Raw genomic sequence first — 27,807 nt, 5'->3', positions numbered from 1 at the left:
GGGTTTCTCTGTGTAGCCTTGGCTGTCCTGGACACACTTTGTAGATCAGGCTGGCCTCAAACTCATAGCAATCCACCTGACTGTATTAACCCATATAAGCTGTATGGACTAATGTGTGTGTTGTCTCATATATTCATATTTGTGAAACCATCACTCTTATTTTAGGCCCTTTTTGTCACCAACCCTGGCAACTAGTTTATTTCCCATCTTTTTGGATCTGTTTATCCTAGACATTTATGTAAATAGGACATAGTATATACAGATTTGTTTTTGTGTATAAGTGTTTTGCTTACACATGTATCTGTGTCCTGTGTGTGCCTGGTACCTGAGGAGGCCAGAAGAGTTACTAGAGTTCCGGTCAGTTAATAGCCGTCATTGGAGTGCTGGAGTTAAACCCAGGTCCTCTGGAAGAGTCGCCAGTGTTCTTACTCGTTGAGCCAGCAGTCGTTGTTGTTGTTTTTATTACTTTAGAAATTTTATGTAGTGTATTTTGATATGTTTTCCTCCTAACTCCTCTCTGATGTATCTCCCACTTTCCCACCTCTTCTCAACTTTTTCTTTTTAGCCCACCAAGTCCAGTTTGTGCTGCCCATATATATAATCATGAGTGTGGGTCACCCACTGGAGATTGGTAAACATATCAGGGCCACACCCTTAAAGAGAACTCTCCCTCCCCACAAGACATCAACTGTCACTAGCTCCTCAGTTAATAGTGGTTTGTGAGCCCCTCCCCCTTCATGCTTAATCATTCTGTGACATTTATCATATGTTAAAACTTGACTTTTTTTTTCTATTGCTAGGAATCAAAGTTAAGGCCTTTCCCACATGTGCCCACATTAGGCAAGCATTCTACTACTGAATTATACTCCCAGCTCGAGAAAACTTGACATTTGATTCTTCGTTTAATCTACCTTGGGAAATACTGATCACTCGGTGGTCAAGGACACCCACTTATGATTCAATTTATTATGTGTTCTCCCCTTGAAGACTTTCTGGGCACTGACATAATTTATATTTCATTAATGCTTTGGTTTGGAAACTCATCTTTTGATAATTTAGATTTCATGTCATATTTTCTATTAAATCAGTATACAGCCATTCAGTGAAGTTTCATTAAAGATAATTGATCTGATCATGTATTCCTTTAGTATTATGATGAAAAACTTCAGAAATAAAACCAAGCACCGCTTTTTTTTTTTTTTTTTTTTTTTTTTTTTTTTTTTTTCCCTATTTTAAGTTTTAAAGCGCTTATGGGTGATTGAAACCATTAACAGGAAGCTGGAGAGATGGCTCAGAGGTTAAGAGCACTGACTGCTCTTCCAGAGGACCCTGGTTCAGTTGCCAGCACCCACATGGCAGCTTACAACTACAGTAATTCCTATGCCAGGAGATCTGACACCCTCACACAGATATCCATGCAGTCAGAATACCAGTGAATGGGCCTGGAAAGATGGCTCAGAGGTTAAGAGCACTGTCTGCTCTTGCAGCGGGTCCTGAGTTCAATTTACATGCAGATAGGGCACTCATACAGTAAATAAATAAATACATCTTTAAAAAAATACCAGTGAACATTAAAAAGAATTAATGGCCCTAAGATATTATTTTTCCAAAAAGCATATGATTTATTTTGGTTACTAGTGAGGAAAAAAAAAAAACACATCGACATCCCTATTAAGCTACTTGTAAAATGACCCCTACTGTTAAAGCTATTGATTGCCATTTGAAGACATCTGATGAGTCTTACTGTTTTCATTCTAGGAAAAAATCAAGTTTGTGTCTGAGAATTATACAGGTAACAACCCTAGGCCGTCTTTTGGGTATGACTGCCACGTAGCTGCAGATACCGACAAAGTTTCTTACAGAAAAAGTCATTTTTGTGCCTTCATACTAAGTCAGGTATAGTCTCTGTAAATAAAATATTTCTTAAATCTAATATCCTGAATTACAGGTTTGGTTGAAGTCGAGGTGAATTTAATTTATATGCATTTCCATAGTGCTAATCTATCTATCTTTCTTTCTCTTTCTTTCAGAATTACCTCTATGAACTTTCAGGCAACACTGTTATTAAGTGACCCAGACAAACCTGTCCCTATATAATTGTAACTTTTCAGTACAGGGAACGTAAAAGATGACAGCACCCACTTGTAAAAGCATGTGAGTAATAATAAAATAATAAAAGCATACTTTATTTGCTTAATTTTGTTCACTTCCTCTAATAAAAATATTCTTTGTTTCTTTCTAGACTTGAACCCAATAAAAATGGTAAGAAATTAATTAGTTCTTGTAGTTTTTGTTGTTGTTTTAGTAAATGTTTCACAAATAAACAGCTTTTCCCCCCTCATTTCTTAAAGCTCTCCTCTCTCCATGGAAAGGGCAATTAATTATGCAGGGTTGTTTGCTGTGTGATGTGACCCTTTGGTCTGCTTATGGCACAGTGATTCCAGTTCAACTGTAAGTATTATATTTGAAGTCGTCCTTAATACACGTTTTGTTTTTCCAGTGCTAGGTACTCATTTTATTGTCTTTATGGGTAACATTGCTGTGAAATATAGTGATTTTACTTGGTTTTAGGCCACAATACATTTGATTGTGTAGAGTAAAAGTACAGGGTGACCTGACCTAAATTATAATCCTTAAAGGTAAAATGGTCGGTCTGTCTGTCTTAAGATTTTATTTATTTTGTGTATGAGTGCTCTATCAGCACACCAGAAGAGGGCATTAGATTCCAGTATAGATGGCTGTGAGCCACCATGTCGTTGCTGGGAATTGAACTATGGACCTCTGGAAGAGTAGACAATGTTCTTAACCACTGAGCCATCTCACCAGTCCCCGGAAAATGGTATTTCTATTGCTTTAGTTGAGATGGGGTCTTGCTGTGTTGCCCAGGTTGTTCTGGAACTTAAGTGCCTCCTGAATAGTTAGGATTATGTGTATCTGTTAGCATGCTTGGCTAAATTCTTTTGTATTGGAAGCTTGCTTTTCCTCTACAACAAACCAAATTTGTCTACAGAGCAAGTCCAACAAATTATAGCCCCTCAATTATAAGATTTACAGTATCTAATATTCACATGATTCTTTTATAAAAAAAAATACTAAAAGTAGCTGTAAAATTGGTTTGGAGTATAATGACATTTTAAAACTTTTTTGTTGTTTGTGTTTGTTTTTTTAATCCTGAGGATTTAATCCTAAAGGACATCTTAGAACTCTTGTTGTTTGGTCTGTTCACACTTTATACCCCATACCACTGAAACATAGACATAGTTAGTTGACATAAGAGACTGATTTCTGTCAGAATTCATTTCCTGTTGGCTATTTTTAAGAACAGAGAACAGGGACAGTATACCTCATAAATAGGAAATAAGAATTTTTGTGAAAAAATAGTTTTAAAAGAAGGAAAGGCTCTTTTTTGCTGTAGAATGTAGTTACTAAATGTAGGAAGAATAATGGCATATAATACTGAAGTAGACAACAAAAATAGATGAAAATCTGGTTCTTTGCATATCTTTCAATATTTTCTTTCAACTTGGATTTTAATCACAAATGGGGGCGGGAGGCAAGTTCTGCAGTGAGACGAATGAAAATCTGTTTTCTTGTTTGTTTTTGAGACAAGGTTGCACTATGTAGCCTTGGCTGTCCTGGGTTTGCTTTATCCACCTTCCTCTGCCTCCCAGAATGCTGAGAATGTCTTTTCGTAATTGTTTTGTTTGGTTGCTCTTTCCTCTTTTCAAGCCATAGTTTCTCTGTGTAGCTTTGGCTGCCCTGGAACTCACTCTGTAGGCCAGGGCAGCCTCTGCCTCCTGGAATGCTGGGACTAAATGCTTAAGCCGCCGCTGCCCAAATGTGCTTTTAGTTGAAATAGAATTACATCACTTTACATTCCTTTTCCCCAGCTGCTTCCATGCCCCGCTTCTTAGGTAGATTGGCCTCTTTTTCTTGATGACTGATGTGTGTGTGGCGGCGGTTTATGTTTTGATTTTGAAGGATCTTAGCAAAATTTGGATAAGGTATAAGCTAAGTAATAGTAGTCTGTCATCATGAATTTGTTTTTTGTAGTTTGTTGCACAAGGAAGTGTTCTTTTGGGGGAAACGAGTATTTTGAGATAAAAGGACATCAGGCACACCTCCCCAATAAACAGGAGAGCAAAAAGTACATAGAGAGACCAAGCAAAAATGTAAAGTGTAAGAATTTTTGTGGTATTTTTGCATCTTTTAAAAAACCCCAGTACTGCATAAAAATAAATTGTAAAGGAAAAAAAATTTACTTGAGAAATGACAGAATAAAAAACTGTATTTGGGGCTGGAGCGATGGCTCAGCGGGTAAGAGCACTGACTGCTCCTCCAGAGGTCCTGAGTTCAATTCCCAGCAACCACATGGTGGCTTACAACCATCTATAGTGTGATCTGATGCTCTCTTCTGACCTGCAGTTGTACATGCAGGCAGAGCACTGTATACATGATAATAAGTAAATCTTTTAAAAATAACATTTTAAAAAAAAGCCTGCATTTGGCTCATCTGTGATATAATCCAGTGGTGCAGAGAATTGCAACTTAGGGGGGTTGGAGATTTAGCTCAGTGGCAGAGTGCTTGAAGGCCCTGGTCCTTGGGGGGGGGACGGACACGGACAAAATAGCAACTTAGTTACTTTTTGAAAACTGCCGGTTTCAAAATATACAATTCTTTAACACATCTGGATATTTTGGCCATGCTAAAAACACATATATTCAGAAAATGTGAGTATGCTTGTATACAAAATCTGTAGGTCATATGTGTGAGAATCTATATTGCTTGCTTTTATATATATATATATATATATATATGTTATCTAACCTAGAATTTAATGACTTAAAAATAATTGTGTATGTATGTATGTTTCATGTGTGGGTGTGTACATGTGCGTGCAGGCGCCAGAGGCCAAAAGAGGGAATCTTGAGCTGCAGGGTGTGGGTGGTAGGGACAAACTCATGCTATCTGCAGGAGCAGTGCACACTCTTTAACAGCCGTCTTTTCTGCCCTTTAAGGACTTTTATGGTTATATTTCTGTTTGCATTTGCATTAGGAAGTGATAAGGCTATATCAGTATTAATTATAGTACTTATTTGACGAGATTTGTTCTTTAGGCCCCGGGAACTAGACTTTAGTTATGTGATGGAAGTGTCATCTCTGAAGGAGACCCTACCAGAAGCTGCCTTCAGAAGACAGAATTATGTGGAGCAGAAAGGTCTGTCAAAATGTAACGGCACACAACATGTCCTGGCCACTTCAGTTATTGTTCACTGTGTCTTCCACACATCCACGTACATGTCTAAACTTCATCTTAAATGGGTCTCAAAATGGCCTTTTGAGGAAGTTGTAGAGTTACAATGTTCTCCACTCCTTGGAACAGACTCATCTAAGATGACAAACACCTCAGAGAATTGAGCAAATGTGTTGAAAATAGCTGAATCTCAGACCCATTCCTTTCAGTCACAACAGTTTTTACTGTTCTTAATTTATGTATTATTAAGCTTGAAGCAAATATGGGGCCAGCACTTGGGAGGCAGAGGCCAGTGGATGGGTTTCCATGAGTTTGAGGCCAGCCTAGTGTACATAGTAAATGCCAGGCCAGCCAGGGCAACATCATGAGACCCTTTCTCAAAACAAAATAAATACGAGTAAAATTTTCATCGTTTAATTTATGAAATACTGATATTTTTGTCTAGTATTTATTTTGCTATTCTTGTAGCAATATAAGAGAGAATATTTTATTTGAAAGGCAGAGGCAGGCAGTCCAGGACAGCCCGGACTACAGAAGAAACCCTGTCTTGAAAAAAAAACAAAACAGAGAGAGAGAGAGAGAGAACATTTTTTTATTTTTGTTTTGAGATAGGGTCATCCCATATAATCCTGGCTGTCCTGGAACTCACTATGTAGACCAGGCTGGCCTTGAGCTCACAGAGATCTGTCATCCTTTGCCTCCTGAGTATTGAGATTAAATTGAAAAAAAAAAAAAAAAAATTTTTTTTTTTTTTTCTGGGACAGGATTTCTCAGTGTAGCATTGACGGTCCTTAGTAGACCAAGCTGGCCTTGAATTTACAGATATCCCCTTGCCCCTGCCTCTGGAGTGCTGGGACTATAGATGTATGTCACCACACCTGGCTTAAAGTGCTTTTTTTTTTTTAAACCAGGGTTTCTCTGTGTAGCTCTAGCTGTCCTGGAACTCCTTTTGTAGACCAAGCTGGCCTTGCGCTAACAGCAATCTGCATGCCTCTGCTATTGGTTTGTTTTGTTTTGTTTTTCGAGACAGGATTTCTCTCCGTGTAGCCCTGTCTGTCTTGGACTTGCTTTGTAGAGCAGGTTGGCCTCAAACTCAGAGATCCACCTGCCTCTGCCTCCCAAGTGCTGGGACTAAAGGCATGCGTCACCATGCCCGGCAAAAATTGTTTTTTAAGTACATTGAAATGAAAAGTTCTGAGGTGAGACACCTCTAAGGAGGCAGAGGCAGACAGTTTTCTGAGTTCAAGGTCACCCTGGTCTATACAGCAAATTTCAGACCAGCCAGGAATACATAATGAGACCCTGTGTATGTACATACATGCACGCACACACCCTGAAAAGAAGGCAGTGAGAGTATATGTGATCAAAAACAAGATAATGTGTGGAATTGTAAAAGAATAATTTTTTAAAATTAAAATTTAAATGTTCTATTTTTCTGATTCTCTCTACAGTCTGTTGTCAAGATTTATGCTTTGATTTATATGAAGTGGAACTGTCAAACAAACAAGGACAAAACATAGATAAGCTAATGGAATATATTAAAAATAAGCAATTGGTAAGGATTGCTAATTTTCAGTATAATTATTAATTTTTTCCTTAAACTAGGAAATTGGCACTTAAGTATTAGCTGAATTATTTAGCTTACAGGTAGGGTTTTCACTGCTAATGTGTTTTTTTGTTTTTGTTTTTTTGGTTTTTTTTTTTTGGTTTTTTGAGACAGGGTTTCTCTGTGTAGCCTTGGACTCACTTTGTAGACCAGGCTGGCCTCGAACTCACAGCGATCTGCCTGCCTCTGCCTCCCGAGTGCTGGGATTAAAGGCGTGCGCCACCACGCCCGGCTCTTCACTGCTAATGTTAACTGACTTAATCTTTTTCTTTTTTAGGTTTTTTTGAGACAGGGTCTCTCTGTGTACCTTTGGTTGTCCTGGACTCACTTTTGTAGACCAGGCTGTCTTTGAACTCACAGCGATCCACCTGCCTATGCTTCCCCAAGTGCTGGGATTAAAAGCATGCGCCACCATGCCGGGCCCAACTGACATAATCTTGTAGCTGACATTTTCATTGTCTGTACATCTCAGTTTACCTTTGTGTCTCATTAGTTTATATTTCTGACTAAAAGAACAAGGGTTTTGTTTTTCTCAAAGTCTTTATTGTTTTTAATGTATTAGTTAGATGTCTAGTGTATTTGCATTGGTCATAGTAGCACTTCTGAGATACTTCTTTGAAAGCCACCTTTACCATTATCCAGGGGTTTATAAAAATTGTTTCATAGTGGAGGAAGTAAATCTTGGGAGTAACTACTGGGTAAAAGAATTCTGTCTTTTTAGCCAGGCTTTCTCAATATGAAGATGGAAATAGATGCTTGGCCCAGAGTTGAGCCAGCTTTTATAATAATTTCTAAATATTATTAAAGAAATGATGCAAGTATTGACAGTAATGAAGCAAGTTAGCTCTTGTCTGTCTTCATAATAAACATTAGAAAACAAAAAATACACCATACATGCACGCATGTGTGTTGGGACAGTGACCTGTCTTAATGATAATGTTGGTTAAAATACTCTGACTTGCAAATAACATTAATCTAAACTGCCCTTAGTCAATGAGAGATTGTGTAGGCTTACTTTTCAGTCTAGGTGGTAAGACAGTTTAAATGCTATTCTGAACACTTTTTTCCTCCCATTTTTGTCCTACGGCTGTCAGGCTTACATGCTTCCTTTCCACATGGGTGGGAAGAGACAGCTCCTGACCATCACTTCAGTGTCATTAGAACATTTTGTATGATCTGCACATCTCTCAGTAGCTGGAAATGGTGTGAGTGTTGCTGATAAGTGGAGACTTTTACGAAAGCCTACCTTTCAAAGTGATTGTGAGTCTATGCAGTCTACACTAGTTCTCCCAGAAGTAGATTGAAGATTTTCTTTTTTCTTTTAGGCAATCATCAAATGCTTAGAAGATAAGGGTTTTTTCATTTTACTTACATCATCAGCCTTAATACCAGAACCAGGTAAGTACAAGTTTTTGGAAAGAAAAGCATATAATGTATTTATTTTTGTTTCATAAGATCAACAACTAACATTTTTTTCTTTGATTCTTACAGATTATGGAGATGAGCAGATGGGTCTCCACGGTTTACATTTATTCCATTCACCTCAGTCAGCAGGTGAGGTTTCAGTGGTGCTGAGTTGAGTACTTTCCAGTCCTTATCTTACTGGACTTGTCAGTAGTACAGAACACTTGTTAACTGTTTTCCCACTAAACAACTGTCTTCCTAGTTGACCTCCCTCACAAGTGGATGCTAAGCTTCAGACGTGCGTCTCCATCTCCTGACAGATCTAGCATGATACCTAAACTTCCTTAAAGTCAGTGTCTCCAAATTTAAACCCATTTGTTGTCCCAACAGTAGGTAGGACATACTTTTCCCATAGTCTAAGAGCTATGATTTGGAGTTTTCATGGCTACTCTTCTGTCTGGACTATAGGTCTTTGTATTGGTCCATGCTTTTCCAACGTGGACAAATACTTGACTCTTGGAGACAAAAAATATTAACGATGTATTAGTGATTTTTCTATTGCTGTGATAAAACACCAGGACTAAGGCAGCACATAGAAAAAGGGTCTGTTTGAGCTTACACTTCCAGAGGGTTGGGTCTGTGGCCTGTAGTGGAACTGTGAGAACATGCTAGCAGTGCCAGGGGGCTTTTGAAATCTTAGTTCGCCCACAATAGCATACTTCCTTTGGCAAGGCCACACCCTCAGATCTCCCAAACAACTGCCATCAATTGGGGACCAGAGCCTGGCATGGTAGCTCACGCCTTTAATCCCAGCACTCGGGAGGCACAAGCAGGTGAATCACTCGTGAGTTTGAGGTCAGCCTGGTCTACAACGTGAGTCCAGGACAACAAAGGCTACACAGTGAAACCTTGTCTCATTTTTTTAAAAAAAATGGGGGGACCAGTATTCAAACATCTGAGCCTATGAAGGACCTTCGTATTCAAGCCACCACAAGTCAAGTCATACAGATAATACCTAAACAGTTGCACATACCACGTGTGTGTCATGCTGCAATTAAAATACTTCTGGCATGGGAATGTAATTCAGTTGGTATAGTGCTAGTCTCGGGCATAGAGCTCAGGATTTGATCCCCAGGACTGCATCACATGGCATTATAGGTACTTGCCGTGATGGCTGTGCCTACCCTACAAATATACCTTTGTGTTTGTTTTGGTTTTGGCTCATTATGCTGGGAATCTGAGCAGGCAGTTGACTACTGAGCTACATCTCCAGCATAATGTTTACCTTGGTTACAGTCTATCCTAGAGCATATATGTGCAGACATCTGAAAAACTGTTTGCTCAACAAATAAATGAAAGTGAGTCTTTATTTTTGTTTATTTGTTTGTTTTTTCTCGAGACAAGGTTTCTCTGTGTAGCCTTGGCTGTCCTAGTCTCACTTCGTAGACGAGGCTGATCCCACATCCATCCACCTGCCTCTGCCTCCTAAATGCTGGGATTAAAGGTATGCGCAACCATGCCCGGTGAGTCTTTATTTTATTTTATTTTTTTTGTAACAAAGCAATTTTTAATTGTTTAAATTATACTGTACCTATTTAAGGGTAATGCTAGACTTAGTATTTCAAAAACAGCACTTGCACATATGTGTGTAATCACACATACAAAAGATGTATAGTTCTATTCTTCACCTTCCGTCACCTCTTCCCACTTCCTTTGTTTCCTTTCTTCTGGAGACTGAATCCAGAGTCTCATCCATGCTTCGTGAGCCCTGTTCTAGAGCGCTAGCTACATCCCCAGCCTTCATTTCTCCTTTTAATTATAAGCTGCCGGTCTGATGAGGTCCATTGCTTGTACCCAGGAAAAGCATAGGAATGATGTAAGAATGAAGAAAACAGTGTTGGATAACTTTCTCATACCTTCCTCATTGAGACAGCTTTTTTGTTTTTTTGTTTTTTGCTTATTTTTTGAGACATGATTTCTCTGTGTAGCCCTGGCTGTCCTGGAACTTGCTCTGTAGAGCAGGCTGGCCTTGAACTCACAGAGATCTGCCTGCCTCTGCCTCCTGAGCGCTAGGATTAAAAGTGCGCCACTACCTTCTGGTGGGAACAGTTTTTTACTTGGGCTCATTCAGAGCTTTAGCTACTTCTTTTAAATTGAAATTTTATTAGCCAACTTAATACTCTTCATAGGTTTTGTACTAAGTCTAGTTGGAAATATGCTCTTTTTATCATGAAACTGTCTTGTCTATATTTTCTTTCCTTTCTCTTGGTACTCTGATGAGCTTTGAAGAAAGAAATTTTGTTTGTTTATTTTTTTGTTTTTCTAGATAGGGTTTCTCTGTGTTACCTTGGCCATCCTGGACTCGCTTTGTAGACCAGGCTGGCCTCGAACTCACAGCAATCCGTCTGCCTCTGCCTCCTGAGTGCTGACATTAAAGGCGTGCGCCACCACACCCAACTAGAAATTTTATTTGAATACTTAACTACATTTCCCTTTTCATTATTTGCCCTTTTTGTCTTTTCTAATATTTGCTACCATATTAATGTATTTTAACTAGGATTCATTTGTTATTTTATAATTCTGCAGATTTTTTAAATGTCACTGGAGTTATTTCTGTTTATATTACTGTAACTGAAATGTTCTAAAAGCTAACTATTCATGAAGATCTGGCATTCTTTTTTTTTTCCCCCCCCCCCCCCCCCCCCCCCCTCATTTGTTGGGTTATTGATTTGCTTTAAAAACAAAAAAGCAAAATAATCAGTGAGTTAACAAGTTATTTTTGTTTGTTTGTTTTTTGAGATAAGGTTTCTCTGTGTAGACCAGGCTGGCCTCAAACTCACAGAAATCCACCTGGCTCAGTTAATTTTTAAAATATGTGTGAAATACAGCTTTATACAAAAGGCAAAATAACAACTGTTTTTTCCAGTGACATTTGAGGCTTAAGCAGTTGGCACTTTCCAGTTCACTTTGCATTGTAGCCTCCCCAAAGAATACAAGTGAAATAGGAAACAATCTGCCTGACCATAGGGAAGTGCTGCTGCTGTGAATGCCCACTGTGTTCTCTGAACACCCTGTAGGTGAGATGGAGCTGGAGGCAGGGTTATTTTACTCATTGCCATGTAGTATTTTCATACCGAGTCATTCTCTCTCTCTCTCTCTCTCCCTCTCTCTCTCTCTCTCTCTCTCTCTCTCTCTCTCTCTCTCTCTCTCTCTGTGTGTGTGTGTGTGTGTGTGTGTATTTGTTAAAAATAACTCGTAAAAGCCAGATGTGGTGGTGCCTGCCAGTAATCCCAGCACTCAAGGAGGCAGAGGCAGGCAGACTTCTATTAAGTTCAAGGCCAGCCTGGTCTACAAAGTTTGTCCAGGACAGCCAAGGCTACACAGAGAAACCCTGTCTCCAAAAAGCTAAACCCCATAAAACTTTTACTAATTGCCATCTATGTTTTCATTTGCAATAATGTAGCATATTAACTTGGTACTAAATTTGAAATTTTTAATGTATGTGTATATGTTTTAGGAGTGAAGGACTTGAAAGTTGAAGATGGTATCTCTTTGAAAGTGATACCTATTTTACCTGCCCTTAGTTATGCACTTCAAGAAGCAAAGAAATCACTTGCTGAAGAAGGAATTCCTCCAAACATTTTAATAAAGCATAGTTTTGAAGACCTGTGTAAGGTGGACAAAAGCCTTTCATTGTTGGCTCCTCCTCTGGATGGAATGAAAGATGCTGCATTCATTGGGAAGTTCTCCCCTGATTTCGACTTGGCTCTCCCACTTGAAAAATACCCTGCAGGGTCTTTGAACCAGCTGAAATACTATTTTTCAGACCCCACGGGGTACACTCTGGATCTGTCTGCTGCTTTGGATTTGTTAGCAGGACAGCCTCGGTTTCTTCATATGTCTGATGGCACTTGTGATGCTGGGTTTTCCTTCGTTACGGCTCCAGATCCTGAATGTCATGACTCCAAGATGGAAATAAAAGAAACTGAAACAGCAAAAAAATCTGGGAAAACGTTGAGAGTGAAAAAGAGAGCTGTGACTCCATTGACTCCAGATTCCAATCTGAGAGTTCAGCCCAAGAGGAGAGCCAGCACATCAGCTGTTAGACTGCAGAGTCCGTGGGTGAGCCTGGGCCACCCCATTCCTAAAAGAGCTGCCCCCAGAACAGACAGTGAATCATGCAACCCAACTCTTAAGTTAGTTCAAGGGCAGTTTCCTCAGAAGAGAAAAAGAGGTAAGAATAATGTATGTGATTATTGTAATTACAACTTCACTTCAAACCCTATTGACTGTTGATGTGAACTAGAGCTTAGCAGTGGGTTAGAAGTTTGTTATGAATGCCTTTTTTCCCCCCTTGAATGGTTTGTATGTATGTGAAAACTAGAAAAATAGTCATCTAAAATAAAGATGGAAACCAAGAAATTAGAAAAATTATGATCTTAAAACCTGCCCACCAGAAGTTTGTTTCTCCAGTAAAGATGGTTCTTGCATATTTATGTTCCATTTTTGGAAAGATGACTATCTGATCTCGGCACTATGCTCTGGCAGGTAGTCTGAGAAAGGGGGTCTTCTAAAAACATGCATACCAATAACAGTGGCCATAAGCAACCAGCAGCCTAAGCATATATTACAAAGAAGGAATTTTTTTCTTTCTCGCTTTTGGTTTTTTGAGACAGGGTTTCTCTCTGTAGCCTTGGCTATCCTGAACGAACTTTGTAGACCAGGCTGGCCTCGAACTCAGAGATCTGCCTGCCTCTGCCTCCCGAGTGCTGGGATTAAAGGCATGTGCCACCACGCCCAGCTGGAAAGAAAGTTCTTGATACGGGCTAGGACCCAATTTCTAGTCTTTGTGTGTCAACAGTTTTTCAAAGAATCCTTTGAACTCTGTAACAGACCTGCTAAGATGGAATATGTTGTGGCTTAGAAAGAGTCTGAGAGAGTTCCATGTGTGGCTGTGATGCCCCTTAAAGTTGAGAGCCAATTTTCAAAGTTAATCTAGTTAGGATTTTTTGGGTTTTTGTTTTGTTTTGTTTTGTTTCTTGGTTTTTCGAGACAGGGTTTCTCTGTGTAGCTTTGGCTGTCCTGGACTCACTTTGTAGACCAGGCTGGCCTCGAACTCACATTGATCCTCCTGCCTCTGCCTCCCGAGTGCTGGGATTAAAGGTGTGCGCCACCATGCCCGGCTGTTTTGTTTTGTTTTACTGAGAGGGGGTGCCCACAGAAACCAGAAGAGGGCATCACCCACCGCCGACTCCCCTCGCCTCGAGATGGAATTCCAGGCCATTTTGAGCTGCCTGATGCCAGGTTCTGAAAATCCAGCACTGGTCTCTAGAGAAGCAGTATGCTCTCATAACCAGAGTCAACTCTCCATCCTCACATTTATCTTCTTATTGACACATATATGTTGATTAGTATGGCCACTATAGGACTTATATGGCACCATCACAAACTATGGTGTTTTTATTTTCTTCAAAACTAGGGAAGTATTTCTTATGGGACCTCCTAAGCAAAGAGGTCAACACTATATACCCAAGGTTTCCATTCATACATACATAGCTCTGTCACTCAATATATAACAAGAGTAGAAAATTAAGGCAGAGATTATATGACCTTCAAAGCGAAATGTATATACTTTCTGTTCTTTACAGAAAATGTTTGCCAGTCTTTTGTTTCCTATTTTTAATATGGAAGTGTTGAAGCTTATAGAATATAATGATCAACAAGATCTGAATGTGAAGTTGGACCCCGTGGTTTAGCCACTAGTCATTTCCCTGCTTTTTGCTTTGATTTTGAAAACTAGTCTTGTCTTTTCTGTATAAGGTGCAGAAGTGCTGACTGCGCAGTTTATACAGAAAACCAGAGTAGACAAGAAAAGACGAGAAGCTTCTGTATCTAAAGATCCTCTGGTACCTACAAATGCTAAAAGGTCAAAGAAACAAGAGAAATATCCAGGTAGAGTTGTTTCGCGGCCTAAGCCACCTGTGAAAAAGTCTCCACAGAAAAGGAAGGTAAATGTATCAAGAGGCCGTGGAAATACCAGAATCAGAAAGCAGCTTCAACCTGGTAAGAAACCTTCTGAGAGTATGTAACAGCAAGTGAGATATATCAATGACTCTGTAGGATGTATACAAGTACTTTACCTGCAGGTATGTCTGTGCACTGTGTGCATGTAGGGGTCATGGAAGCCAGAAGAAGAAGGGATCTGATCCCACAGCTGGAGTCAGGGATGTGTGTGACATCACCACGTGGGTACTAGAAACTGAACCAGGTCCTCTGCCAGATCAACAAGTGCTCTGGACCACTTGTACTGTGTACTTAAAAGATAAAAAAAGTAAAATTACTTAAAATTGAATTGCTTCCTTTTAAACCAAATGCATTATTCTAGATTATTGACAGTTTTGACCAAACTACATATAATTCTTTTTAAGTAATTTAGAAAACTATAAGATTCAGACAGCCTCTACTTTAATTTTAAAGCCCGAACATAAGTTTTTTTGTAAGTTAAGGTATAAACACCTTTATTTGTCACTAAATATACTTGCAAGTAGTGTCTGCTTGTGTTTGTTTGAGATGTGATCAACTAGAAAAGGTGTAAAAGCATGTTTTCCTCCCATAGCCCAGCTCCTGAAATAACTGTGAAGCTTAAATATATTTACAAAAGCCTAGGTCAGTATAGCCAGGCACCTTCCCTGACTTGCTCATAACTGACATCCCATTTACTCTATTCTGAGCTCTGCCATGTGGCTGGATACCTCTGCCCAGTTCCATATATCCATCTTCTTCAGTGTCCTGGAGTGAACCCCGAGTTTCTGTCTCTCTGCTGCAACTCCCACTTCCTTACTTCCTGCTAACAGGAGATTTATTTACTGCCAAGAGGCAGTAAGCTTTTTATTGACAGATGAAGCTTACATACAGACACAGGAGAGTCCTACAAAAAGGCAGTAAGGTTGTCTAAAATATGTATAAGCAGTAGTCAAAACTGTATTTGTGCTGGGCATGGTGGCTCCCACCTGTAATCTCAGCAATCAGAAGGCAGAGGCAGGCAGATCTCTGTGAGTTTGAGGCCAGTTGGTCTACAAAATGAGTCCAGGGCTACAAGTGAAACCCTGTCTCAAAAAACGAAAACTTTAAAAGGTGATGCTGGAATTTTAAGGTATTTTACTTTTGATAAAACTTACGTACATAAGCTAAAAGCTGACTGTATTAGTCCTGTATTTCCACCTATTAGACATTATTTCAGAAAGTGCAGTTGTCACTTCAGCCTTAGCCATGATGCACCTGAACATACAGCAGCCTACCCTTAGGTCTACTTCTCTTGTTCATCTTCAAACCTACTGTATTTGAGGCTCTTTAATGCGTATACCTCCTTTCCAACCCACCTACCCTAGATTGGAGAGAAAAGAGGTTAATGGGAACAGGAGAAGTAGACCTTGTTAAATTCAGTTCCTGGGAGCGAGTCCCCTGGCGTAGTCGGCAGGATCTCAGCAGACCAGCAATTCCACCAAAGTTGCTGCTGGAACCTGGAGCCCCGAATCGTTCTCTGGAGCTGTTTCTCTAGGAGCATCTGGAAGTGGAGCGATGAACAGCCAAACAATCCAAGACCCAAGAAGCCCCGGGTTCCTGTTTTGGCCGCGCGTGCGTGTGTCTGTCTGTCTGTCTGTCTGTGTGTCTCAGCTGGCAAAAACCAAGCCCCTGCATGAGGTGATTCAACTTCTGAGTAGATAAACATCACCTGTTCTTTCACAAGTCTGTTCCCCATCCGACACTTGGGACCAAAACAAAAACATGTTTACATCCACTATACGTGTGTGTGTGTGTTTGTTTGCAGGTAGTATGCAGCTGCTATAGTACCCTTGTGGAGGTCATTTCTTTTAGCAGTGTGGGTTCCATGAATTAAACACTGATTGTCAGGCAAGCACCTTTACCCCACTGAGCCATATTGACAACTCCAAACTGCACAGTCTTGTCACTAACACTTCATCTTTGATATTGAGTCCTGTTATTATGTCTGCTGTTTAACAAGGAGACTTTATTCTCTCATCTTTATATATTGTATATAATTTTCTCTTATTTCATTGGTTCTGGTTTCTCGTCTGTTACTACTTTTGTGTGTGCTTTGTTCTATTTTGTTGAGACACATTTTTTTTTCGTGTAGCCCTGGCTGTCTTAGAACCAGCTCTGTAGACCACGCCAGTTTCAAACTCAGATATCTTCCTGTCTCTGCCCCTGGGGTGCTAGGATTAAAGACGTGTGCCACCACTGTTGTCCTTTGGTTGGCATGTTACTGTGTAATTCAAGTGCTGATTTCTCTTAACCACCCCCCCCCCCCACATCCAGTTGCAAGCCTTGTTCTGAGAATTTTCTGTGTAAAGTTGTATAAACTTTACTCCCAATTGTCCCCTGATATGTCAATAATGCAGCTTACAGCCAGTCGATGAGCAAAGGAGAGAACAGGGCTGGACCTCCTGCCAGCCAGGGGAGGGAGAGATAGAAGAGGAAGTAGGGATTCAGCAGGGGATTCAGCTGAACAGTGAAAGACGGGATCAAGATAACATAGAAGGCTAAGAACAGACTTACACTGCTCTAGGTTGTGTTATAAAACATTACAAACAAATACGAGTCTCAAGAAATAAACTGGTTTGCTTCGGTTTGGTTTTGGTTTTTCAAGACAGGGTTTTTCTGTTTAGTCCTAGCTGTCCTAGACTCACTTTATAGACCAGGCTGGCCTCCAGCTCACAGAGATCTGCCTGCCTCTGCCTCCCTGGGTGCTGGGATTACAGGCTGCACTCCCTCCCCCCTCCCTGGGCCCCCCCCCCCCCACTGCTAGCCATTTTTTATATTTTTTATAGATTAAATCCAGCATAAAACTTTTGTTGGAGTGGCAAAATAACAGGTGAGCTTTAGTATTTCTGGAAATTTTTAAACATGGTTATCCTAAGCCAAAAATTAAAAATCTTGTCATTCTAAAGTGTGTAGAAATGCAAATTTTACTACTTTTTTATGAAGCAAACTCCTGGTGCAGTCTTATCCTTTGGGTTCTTACTGTTTCATTAGTCTGTGCCTCTTAGCTCAAGTTAAGTATCTTCACCCTCTGCAGTCTCCTCTCCTTTGCAGACATTTTCTTATGTTTTGATCCTCACTAATCGCTTGTTCTTATGTTCTTAGTAACAGAATTTAGTTTGTACCCTTGATACACAGAACACACACTTACTGCTTTTAATAATCTCTTACTCTTCCATCTTGTGATCACTTGTTCCAGTCTGTTTGTTTCTTACACTTGAAATATCAGTATTTAAGAAGCCAGGTGAACTCGGGAGGCAGAGGCAGGCAGATCTCTTGAGCTTGAGGCCAGCCTGGTCTACAAAGTGAGTCCAGGACAGCCAGGGCTGTTAAACAGAGAAACCCTGTCTCGAAAAACTAAAAAAAGAAGAGGAAGAAGAATCCAAGTGAATCTGTCAAGGTGATGCACACTTTTAATCCCAGCACTGTGAAGGCAGAGGCAGGTGATCTCTGAGTTTCAGGCCAGCCTGGTCTACAGGGCAAGTTCAAGGACAGCCAGGGCTATAGGAACTAACTCTGTCCCAAAACCCACAGCCAAGCAAACCAAAAAGTCACGTGAAACATGACTAGGCTGGGTCACATTAGAAAATTCCTGATCTACAGTATTTTAATTTTTGACTAATTTTACTTAGTTTAAATAAAATCAATGCTGAAGTTAGTTTTTGTTTTTTCTTCTTAAAACTATTGATTTTCGAGCCGGGCGTGGTGGCGCACGCCTTTAATCCCAGCACTCGGGAGGCAGAGGCTGGCGGATTGCTGTGAGTTCGAGGCCAGCCTGGTCTACAAAGTAAGTCCAGGATGGCCAAGGCTACACAGAGAAACCCTGTCTCAAAAAAAACTATTGATTTTCTTCTGTCTTTTTAAAAGTTTGCGATATAGTTTTTTTTTTTTTTTTATTCCCTGAATTTTCACTTAGGAATAGTGTTCTTATCTGTATCTTACAGATTATGATTATTATATTCTTCAATTTTTTTTTATATTACAAATGTTTTGTCTGCATGTATGTCCACCACATCCATGCCTGGTGCTCAGTGAGACCAGAAAAGGACACCAGATCTTCTGAAACTGGAGTTACAGACAGTTGTAAGCTGCCACGTGGGTGATTAGAATTGAACCCATGTCCTCTAGGAAGAACAGACTCTTAGTCCATGATCCATCTTTCCTGCCTCCATTGTTGTATTTTTAGCTGAGAATCTGTAACAAGTCAGTAATTGTTTCAAATTAAATTATACATACTTAACACCACTTTTCTTTTCATCAGTAGTCATTATCATATAGCCATAACTTATAACTGATATTCTATATAAAAAACAGATGAGTATATGAAAACTGTGATGTCAACAAAAGTAGACCAAAATCAGTGTTAGTTAAGTACATCAGGTCATAAAATAAATGCAATGTTTCCAAAATATCTATAACTATTCTCTGATGTGGACTTTTTTTTCTGCCTAGCTAAGTTGTGAGTTTTTATTTTAAACTACTAAGCTGTACTTGATTAATTTTTCCTTCAACGTGCTTCTCATTCCAAATGATATGTCATAGTCTAGAGTTTTTCTCTTCTCTAATGCATTAATTAATTAAATGTATGAACTGGCCTTTTGTAGGCAAGGTTATTGATTCATTTTAGACACGTTCATTTGGCTTTTTCTGTATTTATTTACCTGCAAAGGGAATTGTTGCATAGTACAGTAATGAAGCGTATTTTTTATAATAGCACTTAAGAAAGGTTAAAATAGAATGCCTTGCAAACCACTGGAGAATGTAACTTTTCTGATAAGGCCAAATGGTTAGATGCTGTTATTACAGAAAGAAAATTGTTAGTAGATTACTTCTTTCGCAGGTAATAATGCCTTTATTGTCAGAAATGAAGTTCTTTAAAATTGTTTGTGTATATAAGCACTCTATTTGCATGTTTGACAAAATGACAGAAGAGAGCATCATATTACAGAGGGCATCAGATTTCATTGCAGGTGGTTGTGAGCCAACTATGTGCTTGCTGGGAATTGAACTCAGGACCTCTGGATGAGCAGCCAGTGTTCTTAACTGCTGAGCAGTCTCTCAGCATGCTAAAAATAAAGTTTTTAAACATAAAATTAATTGATGATGATTGAATACCCACCATTTTTAAGGTGTTTGGTGCGTATCATTATAAAGCCAGACATCTCTATTTTGAACTTAGTTGTTTCTTTGGGAACAGTTTCTGAGAAAGTGCACTAGCAAACTATAAAATACATGCTTCAAATTTCTAAATTACATTTTTAACTAGTTTGTAAGCACACTGAAAGCAAGACTCTGGTTTTGTTTTGTCTTCCCCATCCTTTTTTCATAAATGTTGTATTGTCTATCAATTTTCATTTAAGATACAGGAATGTACAGCTTATTCTCAGAAAAACAAATATTACACCTGTCCTTATGTTTTTTATTTTGAAGCTGAAAAAGAGATTGTCTCAAAAATTTCATCCGATGGTCAAAAAGATGGACTTAACCTAAGTATACCTCAGCAAGAAACTGTTGCAGTGAATCCTAAAGGCCTTCCTGAAAACTCAATTACCAGCTGTGACTCCGGGGCCCTAAATATGCTAGCTGATCTGGCACTAAGCTCTGCTGCTGCTTCCATACCATCTTGTGAGCTCAGGAACCTTCCCTGCCTCTCTGAATTGCCACAAAGCAATGTTTTACTCTCTAAAGAAAACTCACTGCATGGTGCCTCTGACCATGAATATCATAGGGGATTTAAAAGTCAAAAAGGAGCATTACTACCTAAGCCATCCTCTGATGAGATTAACTCAAAGTCAGACTTAACTGTTAGCCAAGAAGAAAACTTGGTCCCTTGTCAGCCTCTTGCTGTTGCCCAGTCAGCACCCTCTGAGGAACCCCGAGACTGCTCAGATGTAAGTCAAAATTCTGTTGCTGTGGAACATTCCTATGCCTTGCTCCTTGCTGAGCAGTCAAAGAAACATCTGCATCAGAGAAAGTTACCAAGCCCCGCTTTTGCAAAGAATGGGACAAAAGGCCCGGAAGCTGGAACTCCTATAGGAAAGGTCATGCCATTTCGGCATCTACAGAACACCTCCCCTCTACAGAAGCTTTCTGAAGACTCATTGACTAAGCACAGAAGTCTGTTTGTATCTTCTCGGCTTAAAGATTTTTTTTGCTCTCATACTGTTCTTAGTTGTGATGGCTCCCTAAAGATCACTTTCAAATGTGAAGGAGAATATACGTTCAGCTTAGATAGCAGATACACCAGCAACCCTTTGGAGAGAACTGTTGTGAGAGGTTTACATGGGTAAGTAGGAGGGAATACAGCTTTTTGTTGAGATCTGTGTGGTGAGCTGACTCATGCCTGACTTTGAGAAAGGAGAAAATGTTACAAAGCCATAATACAATAATGTCAAGTTGGTGTTTACTGAGAGTTGTTGACAGATTTTGGTACTGTTGATGATCACATGGAGAACTTGTAAAGATAAATGTAGCCTTGTGAATGGATTTTCATTCACAGTGTTTGTTCGTGAAATTGACAGGAGTGAATCACTCTAGATGAATGAGTGGGTCGGTGAGTCTTACCATACGGAGGATCCATGGAGCCAGGTGGTAGTGGTGCACACCTCTAATCTCATCTCTCAGGAGGCAGAGGCCTGCAGACCTTTGTGAGTTCAAGGACAGCCAGGTGGATAGTTAGTTCCAAGACAGCCAGGGGTACAAAGAAAAAAACCTGTCTCAAAAAACAAAAAAAGGCCAAGCGTGGTGGCGCATGCCTTTAATCCCTGTACTTGGGAGGCAGAGGCAGGCGGATCACTGAGTTTGAGGCCAGCCTGGTCTGCAAAGCAAGTCCAGGACAGCCAAGGCTACACAGATAGAGACCCTGTCTCAAAAAACAAAAACAAAACAAAACAAAAAACAAAAGAAGAAGAAGAAACAGACAATCATGGCAGTAACAGACTTACTAGCACTACTGGTTTCTGGAACTTAAATTAATGGCTTTCCTAGTTTTTGCATCTTGTCACCTGAAATAAGTATGTGCTTCTAGGCAGTGATTCTCAATCTACTGTATATACAGTTCATTTAGGAATCTCATTGAGCTGCAGACTTTGGTGCGTTCTGGGGTTGACTTCTCTTAGCAAATTTCAAGATGCTGGAGGTAGCTTGTAGTGGAAAGTGGTTTTTAAATATAGGTTTAATGACATAGGCCATTGCGCAGTGACTGGCCTAACATAATAAATGGTAGCTATTATTATCAAGAAGAATTAACAGTTTGGAATAATATTCTGCATTTGTGAACCATTTTATATTTGCTAAATGGCATTCACAGTGCCAGATGTCTTTCCTGCTTAGGTCCACAAACATACAGGTATGTTGTTTTCTTAATTAGTCTGACTCCTGTGTAACTGTAGCCTAACTCTGCAGATCCCCTAACTCCACTTCAGCCCACTTAGCTAGCTGTTGTCTTTTTGCATAAAACCAGAAATGTTTTGTATCTTTCCTTATGGTTTCAGAATACAATTTAGAACTATAATCTGAAAATAGTTTAGTTTTTGCTACATTGCCCAGAGAATTTTTTAAATATATATTTTATTAATTTATTCATATTACCTCTCAGTTATTATCCCATCCTTTGTATCCTCCCATACCTACCTCCCTCCTATTTCCCCCTTACTCCCTTCCCCTATGACCGTGACTGAGGGGGAACTCTTCCCCCTGTATATGCTCATAGGGTATCAGGTCTCTTCTTGGTGGCCAGAGAATTTTTTAATAAAAGATTTTTAAAATTTTTACATAGACATTTATATTATTACACATAGATACAATAAACTACACACAGCAAAAAGAACCATGACACAATCAGGAATTATATAAATGTTACATTCTTAGAGTTTTGACTATTTGTTAGGCATCCTTGAAGAAAACATCTTTCCTATCTTGGTATGTCTAAAAGTCTGAATGTAAATCAGTATCTATCATATCTTGTCATTATCAACTTAAAACATCTGTATAGTCCTGAAAACATCTTAACCCCTAAACAACTAAGCTTAATTGTAAAACTAAACTATCTGGTCTTCAACCCAATCAGAGACTTGAGAAAGGGATAAAATTAATTTCCTGAGTATACACAGGGTACAGGTTAGCGGCTTCCCAAATGGAAAATATGACAGAGACAGTTTGCTACCTGAGCATTCACCCAAAACTATAACGTTGGAGCATCATCTTCAGCTTTCTGGCCCAATATATCAGACAGACATATTTGTGAGGCAGGAACTACTGAGGACTTGCTTTACCCTGTCTTGGCATGGTTTGGCCATCAACTCTGCCTGCATCCAAGCTTGCCCCTTTTAAGGCAGAATTCTGTCTGTGGTAGAAATGAGGACACACAGAGAATATTCTAATGTCATTCTTTTGCAACTATTATAAGGGACAAAAAGTGAAAAGTAAGTGAACTAGCCATTGTAAGGTAGAACCATTAAACAGACTGTCTCCAGGATAAGTTTGGGTGGTATGAAAGACAAATGCTAGACCAGGGGTCAGGAAACTTAAATGTTCTTTGTTGTAGTACATATAAGAAATAACTAATAATATTTACTATTAAATCCCTATATTTATTGTGGGTGTTACATAGCCCTTTATCATAATCAATAAAGAAACAGACACCTGTTGTATTTTAGAATAACCTCATATTACCTGGGACTGGGCAGATAATAACCCTCTAAACTATCCTTATCACTTCTCAGCCCTCATCCCATCTGCTTTAATCATTCCTATCTTGGACACTTCCCTTCCACCCATGCGGATTCAGTAAGGTGCTATGCCCATCTTGACCTCTTTCTTCCTCCTCCTGTAACTGTCTTCTCTCTGCCTCTTTCCTGATCCCAGGCCACCCTACCCCAACCTTAAACTCTGCCCCTCTCTTTTCTGCCAAATCCCAGGCTTCAGCATTTTAAAAAATATTTTTTATTAATTTATTCATATTACATCTCAGTAGTTACACCATCCCTTGTATCCTCCCATTCCTCCCTCCCTCCCATTTTCCCCTTACTCCCCTCCCCTATGAGTGTGACTGAGGGGGACTTCCTCCCCTTTTATATGCTCATAGGGTAGCCTGCTGTCCTTCCTCTGAGTGCCACACGGTCTCCCAATCCAGGGGACGTGGTCAAATATGGGGCACCAGAGTTCATGTGAAAGTCAGTCCCCACTCTCCATTCAACTGTGAAGAACATCCTGTCCATTGGGTAGATCTGGGTAGGGATTCGATGTTTACTGCACGTATTGTCCTTGGCTGGTGCCAGCACACAACAAGAGCATTTGCTCAACCATGTTCATAGCAGCCTTATTCATAATAGCCCGAACCTGGAAACAGTCTAAGTGTCCCTCAGTAGAAGAATGGATTAAAAAACTGTGGTACATTTACACTAAGGAATACGACTCAGCTATTAAAAACAAGGGAGTCCCGAAATTTGTGGACAGATAGATTGAACTAGAAATGATCATAGTGAGTTAACCCAGAAGCAGAAAGAGTCAAATGGTATATACTCACTTATATCTGGTCACTAACCCAAGGGGCATGTCCCATGAAAGTCTACACTTAACAGGAAAGTGGGACAGAGGGGAGGACATCCTTTTGGGACTCTAAGTAAGAGAAGTATGGGAGAATGGGGAAATAGAAGGATTCAGAGGGTCCTAGAAACCTACAAGAAGAACATTATGACGGGCGGATCTGGGCCCAGCATTTTTAATTAACCAATCAACTCTAAATAGGTAACATAAGGTTTACACGAGGACAGGAATGTGCTTTGGGAAGCAACTAGATCTTGAGGGCTAGTAATTAGCATCAGAATACATAGTACCAGACCAACCCCCAGCTGTTCTTTCATGTAAGTTTTGTACTTTGAAATAAGTCAATGTTCTGATCCTTGGTTTTCTTCACTTTAAAATGAATAGGTTACACTTCATAATTACTCTTACTGTTCCATATTTGTAGATTTTAAAATGAAAATGAACATAAAGATTATTATTGATAAAGGAACTTGTTTGCGACAATTAACTAAATATAACATTTCAATTATTTTTTGCGTTTTCTTTAACATCTCAGACCTTGGAACACTGATTTGCGTGAAAATGCGGAAGATGTGATGCTTTTACTTCATATGTGGGTAGCTCTGTTCTACAGCAAAAAGAACAAAGATAGCGAATCAGCTCGAAAGGTAGTAGAACACAAAAACCCAGCAAAGTATGTATGCATAAATAGGACTCTAGAATCCTTTGACTACAGTGAAATTGAGGCGTTTTCCATTTTGGAGAGACATTCTGTAGACCCTCTGTTGGAGACTAAGGAAGCATACGAAGGTCATGCCACCAATATGACCTTTCCTGGATCTAACTGCGTGCTTCCTTTCATTAATCCGCCAACCACTAGAGACTTGGAACTGTGTGTACAGAATGAACAGAAAGAGATGTTTACAGGAGAGCATCACCTGGATTCTTTAGGAAACCAGAATTTCATCTATTGTAATGATAAGGTGAGATACTATTATAAATTCTAGTATTAATTTTTTTGATAATTTTTTATTTTATATGTAAACATTGAAAACAATGTTATTTCAGGGGAAAAATAATGGACCTTCTAGCTAAATAGAAGATTAGTGTCCCAAACATAATTCTTACAAAGTGTTCCTGTACACAGGTAGGTTTTGTCTACCATCTTAATTGAACAAGATAAAGGAAACCCATCTTGATTGTCACTTATTAATATTATAATTTGGAGCAAAGTGCTTACTCTGAACTTGTTTTAAGAGAAGTGACTATAAGAACTAGGGAGATAGTTTAATGGATAAATTCTTTGCTGTACAAGCATATGGACCTGAGTTCAAATCTACAGCACCCATGTAAAAGCCATACATACATGGCAGTGATCATCTATAACCCCAGAAGTAGAGAAATGTGCAGGAGAAAGAGACAGATAAATCCCTGGGACTTGCTGGCCATAGCATATTAAGAGAGCTCCAAGCAAGTAAGAGAAAATACAAGGTGAATGAAACCAGAAGAACAGCAACCAAAGTTGACCTTTTTTTTTTCCTCAAAGTTGACCTCTGATCTACACACACATGCACCCACTGGAACAAACACAAATAACCGATTATTATGCCTTACCTGGATATTAAGGATCAGTGTTAGAAATAAATATTAGCAATGGTTTGATAGACTTTGGCGAAGCAGAGTAAAATTAGTTATTTTTGCATTAGTTTGAATGACAGTTGAGTAGGAAAATATCACAACTCTAAAGGAAAGTCATTTGTGGGTTACTATTTACCAAGTTTGGAAAGTGTGTTTTGTTTTACTCCTTCATTTTAAGCCAGGCCAAGTAACCCACATTTTATCTAGAATAAGTAAGAAAGTGGTTACAAAAACTTTTTAAAGTTCATGGCCCAAATGTAGTCTGGAATAACTTGAATAGAGCTTGAACAGGACCTATGGTACATTGCATACATGAGGTCAGTGCGGACTTGTCAAGAATGAGCCAAGGATCGGTGTGGTGGCTTACACAGTAGTCTCATCACTCGGGAGGCAGGGGCACTTCTCTGTGAGTTTAAATCTAGCCTGGTCTGCAAAGTGAGTCCAAGACATCAAGGCCACACAGAGAAACCCTGTCTGGAAAAACAAGAATAACAAAAAAGCCTAGGAAAGTATCTTCAAGTAACCATTATTATTGGCAAAGTTAACATAGTTATAGCTCTGTATACTAAATAGTATTCCAAACTCTTCACTCACAATAACTCAGTTGATTCTGAAACGAAGCAAGTGAAGAAAGAACTGTGAGCTTGGGCAGGAGAGATAGCTCAGTAGCTAAGAACACTTGGTGTTCTTCCAAGTTCAGTTCCCAGCACCCATGTCGGGTGGCTCACAACCACTTTTAACTCTACCTCCAAATATCTAATGCCAATTAAAGGCAGGCGGGGGCGGGTGGGGAGAGATGGGTAGGTAGGTAGGTAGGTATGATGAGAAAGCAGGCTGAGGAAATAGTGTGAAGTCACATTATACATTGCAAATCCACGACTCAGATCCAAACAATCTAGTTGTTTCTGTGTTAGTATCTTTGGATATAATTCAGATAATAGTATCTTTGGATATATTTTCTACATAACTGATTTATTTTTCATGAAAATAAAGCTCAGAAATTTTGTCCTGTCTTCAGGGATATAAATAAAATCTGATTAATAGCGGCAATAAGTTTAGAATAAAAAGGTAATTTGTAAGGCAGGTAACAGTTACTACATAGGTCAGTACTAGTTTCTTACAAAGAGCCTCTTTTTTAAGGCAGAAATGTTGTTTGTTGTTCTTCCATTATGGTTGAGATATGGTTTCTCTGTATAGTCCCGGCTGTCCTAGAACTCAGAGGTCTTCCTGCCTCTGCCTCCCAAGTGGTAGGATTAAAGATGTTCATCACCGCATCTTGACAGAAATGTTTTAATGAGATCATTTTCCAGTATTAATTTAAGGAATGATTCCCCCCCCCCCCCCTCGAGATAGAGTTTCTCTTGTGTGATAGCCCTGGCTGTCCTGGAACTCTCTTTACAGGCCTTGAACTCAACAGAGATCCACCTGCCTCTGCCTTTGCCTTCAGAGTGCCGGGATTAAAGGTTTTAAGAAGGCTAAACTTTGGGCAAATAAGATGGCTCACCAGGTAAAAATGTTTGCCATGTAAGCCTGACAGCCTACTTTGATCTGGAACACTGCTTGGAAAGTGAACCAACTCCTAGAAGTTATCCTCTGACCTCTCTATATATGATCCTTGACTAAGGAAGTCTAGAGCAGCCAAGGCTACCAAGGCCAGCCTGCTTTACAGAGTGAATTTCAGGTTAGCCAAGGCTACACAGAGAAACCCTGTCTCAAAACAAAACAAAAACAGAACAAACAAACAAAAAACCTGACATCTTAGTTCCCTACCCTGACTATTCAAGTTGATACCTCTTTGGTTGAGACAGAAATGTTTTTAATGATATTTAAAACAGAAGTCCAACATGCTTCTATGTGGCAGTCTGTAAGCATAATGCTCCAAACATAGCCTTGTACAGTAAATGGTATCAATTACGTTTTTCATGGTCTAGACAAGATCACATGGAGACTTAACAACTCTTTGATGAATTCATCAGTGTTGTCTCGAGATGTCCTGCTGATAATAATCTGGATTCTATTTGATACTGTTTAACTCAGTCCTTTTCATATGAATGAAAAAGACATATTGATGAATTTTCTATTGCTTTGTAGACAGAGAGGCAATAAAATAAAAAAATAACTGTCTCCATCTTTAAGCAAAGGATTAAGGAGAGACCATTACCTACACAATTGGTTATTTAGAGTACATGGGATAGTAATAATTTACTGGCTTGTAGGAAGGTTACAGATGTCAGTGTTTGTATGGTGTAGTTGGAAATTACTATTTAAGAAGAAAAGTTTATTTTTGGCCCTAGATGTTATCTTTTATTTTTACTAACA

General features: G+C 39.4%; 2 protein-coding genes across 5 annotated transcripts in view; one reads left to right on the top strand and one right to left on the bottom strand.

Moving 5' to 3' along the window:
- The window catches only part of LOC127194016 (3-alpha-hydroxysteroid dehydrogenase), a 1,235,587-nt gene that overhangs the window by 620,889 nt on the left and 586,891 nt on the right, over positions 1 to 27,807 (bottom strand). The window lies entirely within an intron of this gene.
- The window catches only part of Tasor2 (transcription activation suppressor family member 2), a 52,282-nt gene that overhangs the window by 12,594 nt on the left and 11,881 nt on the right, over positions 1 to 27,807 (top strand). The window contains exons 2-13 of the mRNA XM_051151437.1: positions 1,759 to 1,896; positions 2,031 to 2,154; positions 2,243 to 2,262; positions 2,352 to 2,451; positions 5,119 to 5,219; positions 6,707 to 6,810; positions 8,187 to 8,259; positions 8,353 to 8,415; positions 11,783 to 12,499; positions 14,086 to 14,328; positions 19,756 to 20,611; positions 24,407 to 24,833. Of these exons, the coding sequence (XP_051007394.1) occupies positions 2,129 to 2,154; positions 2,243 to 2,262; positions 2,352 to 2,451; positions 5,119 to 5,219; positions 6,707 to 6,810; positions 8,187 to 8,259; positions 8,353 to 8,415; positions 11,783 to 12,499; positions 14,086 to 14,328; positions 19,756 to 20,611; positions 24,407 to 24,833 (2,730 nt within the window). The 5' untranslated portion in view covers positions 1,759 to 1,896; positions 2,031 to 2,128. The remainder of the gene's footprint in view (positions 1 to 1,758; positions 1,897 to 2,030; positions 2,155 to 2,242; positions 2,263 to 2,351; positions 2,452 to 5,118; positions 5,220 to 6,706; positions 6,811 to 8,186; positions 8,260 to 8,352; positions 8,416 to 11,782; positions 12,500 to 14,085; positions 14,329 to 19,755; positions 20,612 to 24,406; positions 24,834 to 27,807) is intronic.

This window comes from Acomys russatus, chromosome 9 (genome assembly GCF_903995435.1).
Source record: "Acomys russatus chromosome 9, mAcoRus1.1, whole genome shotgun sequence".
Classification (NCBI taxonomy): Eukaryota; Metazoa; Chordata; class Mammalia; order Rodentia; family Muridae; genus Acomys; species Acomys russatus.
This window is presented reverse-complemented; position numbering and strand designations above follow the sequence as displayed.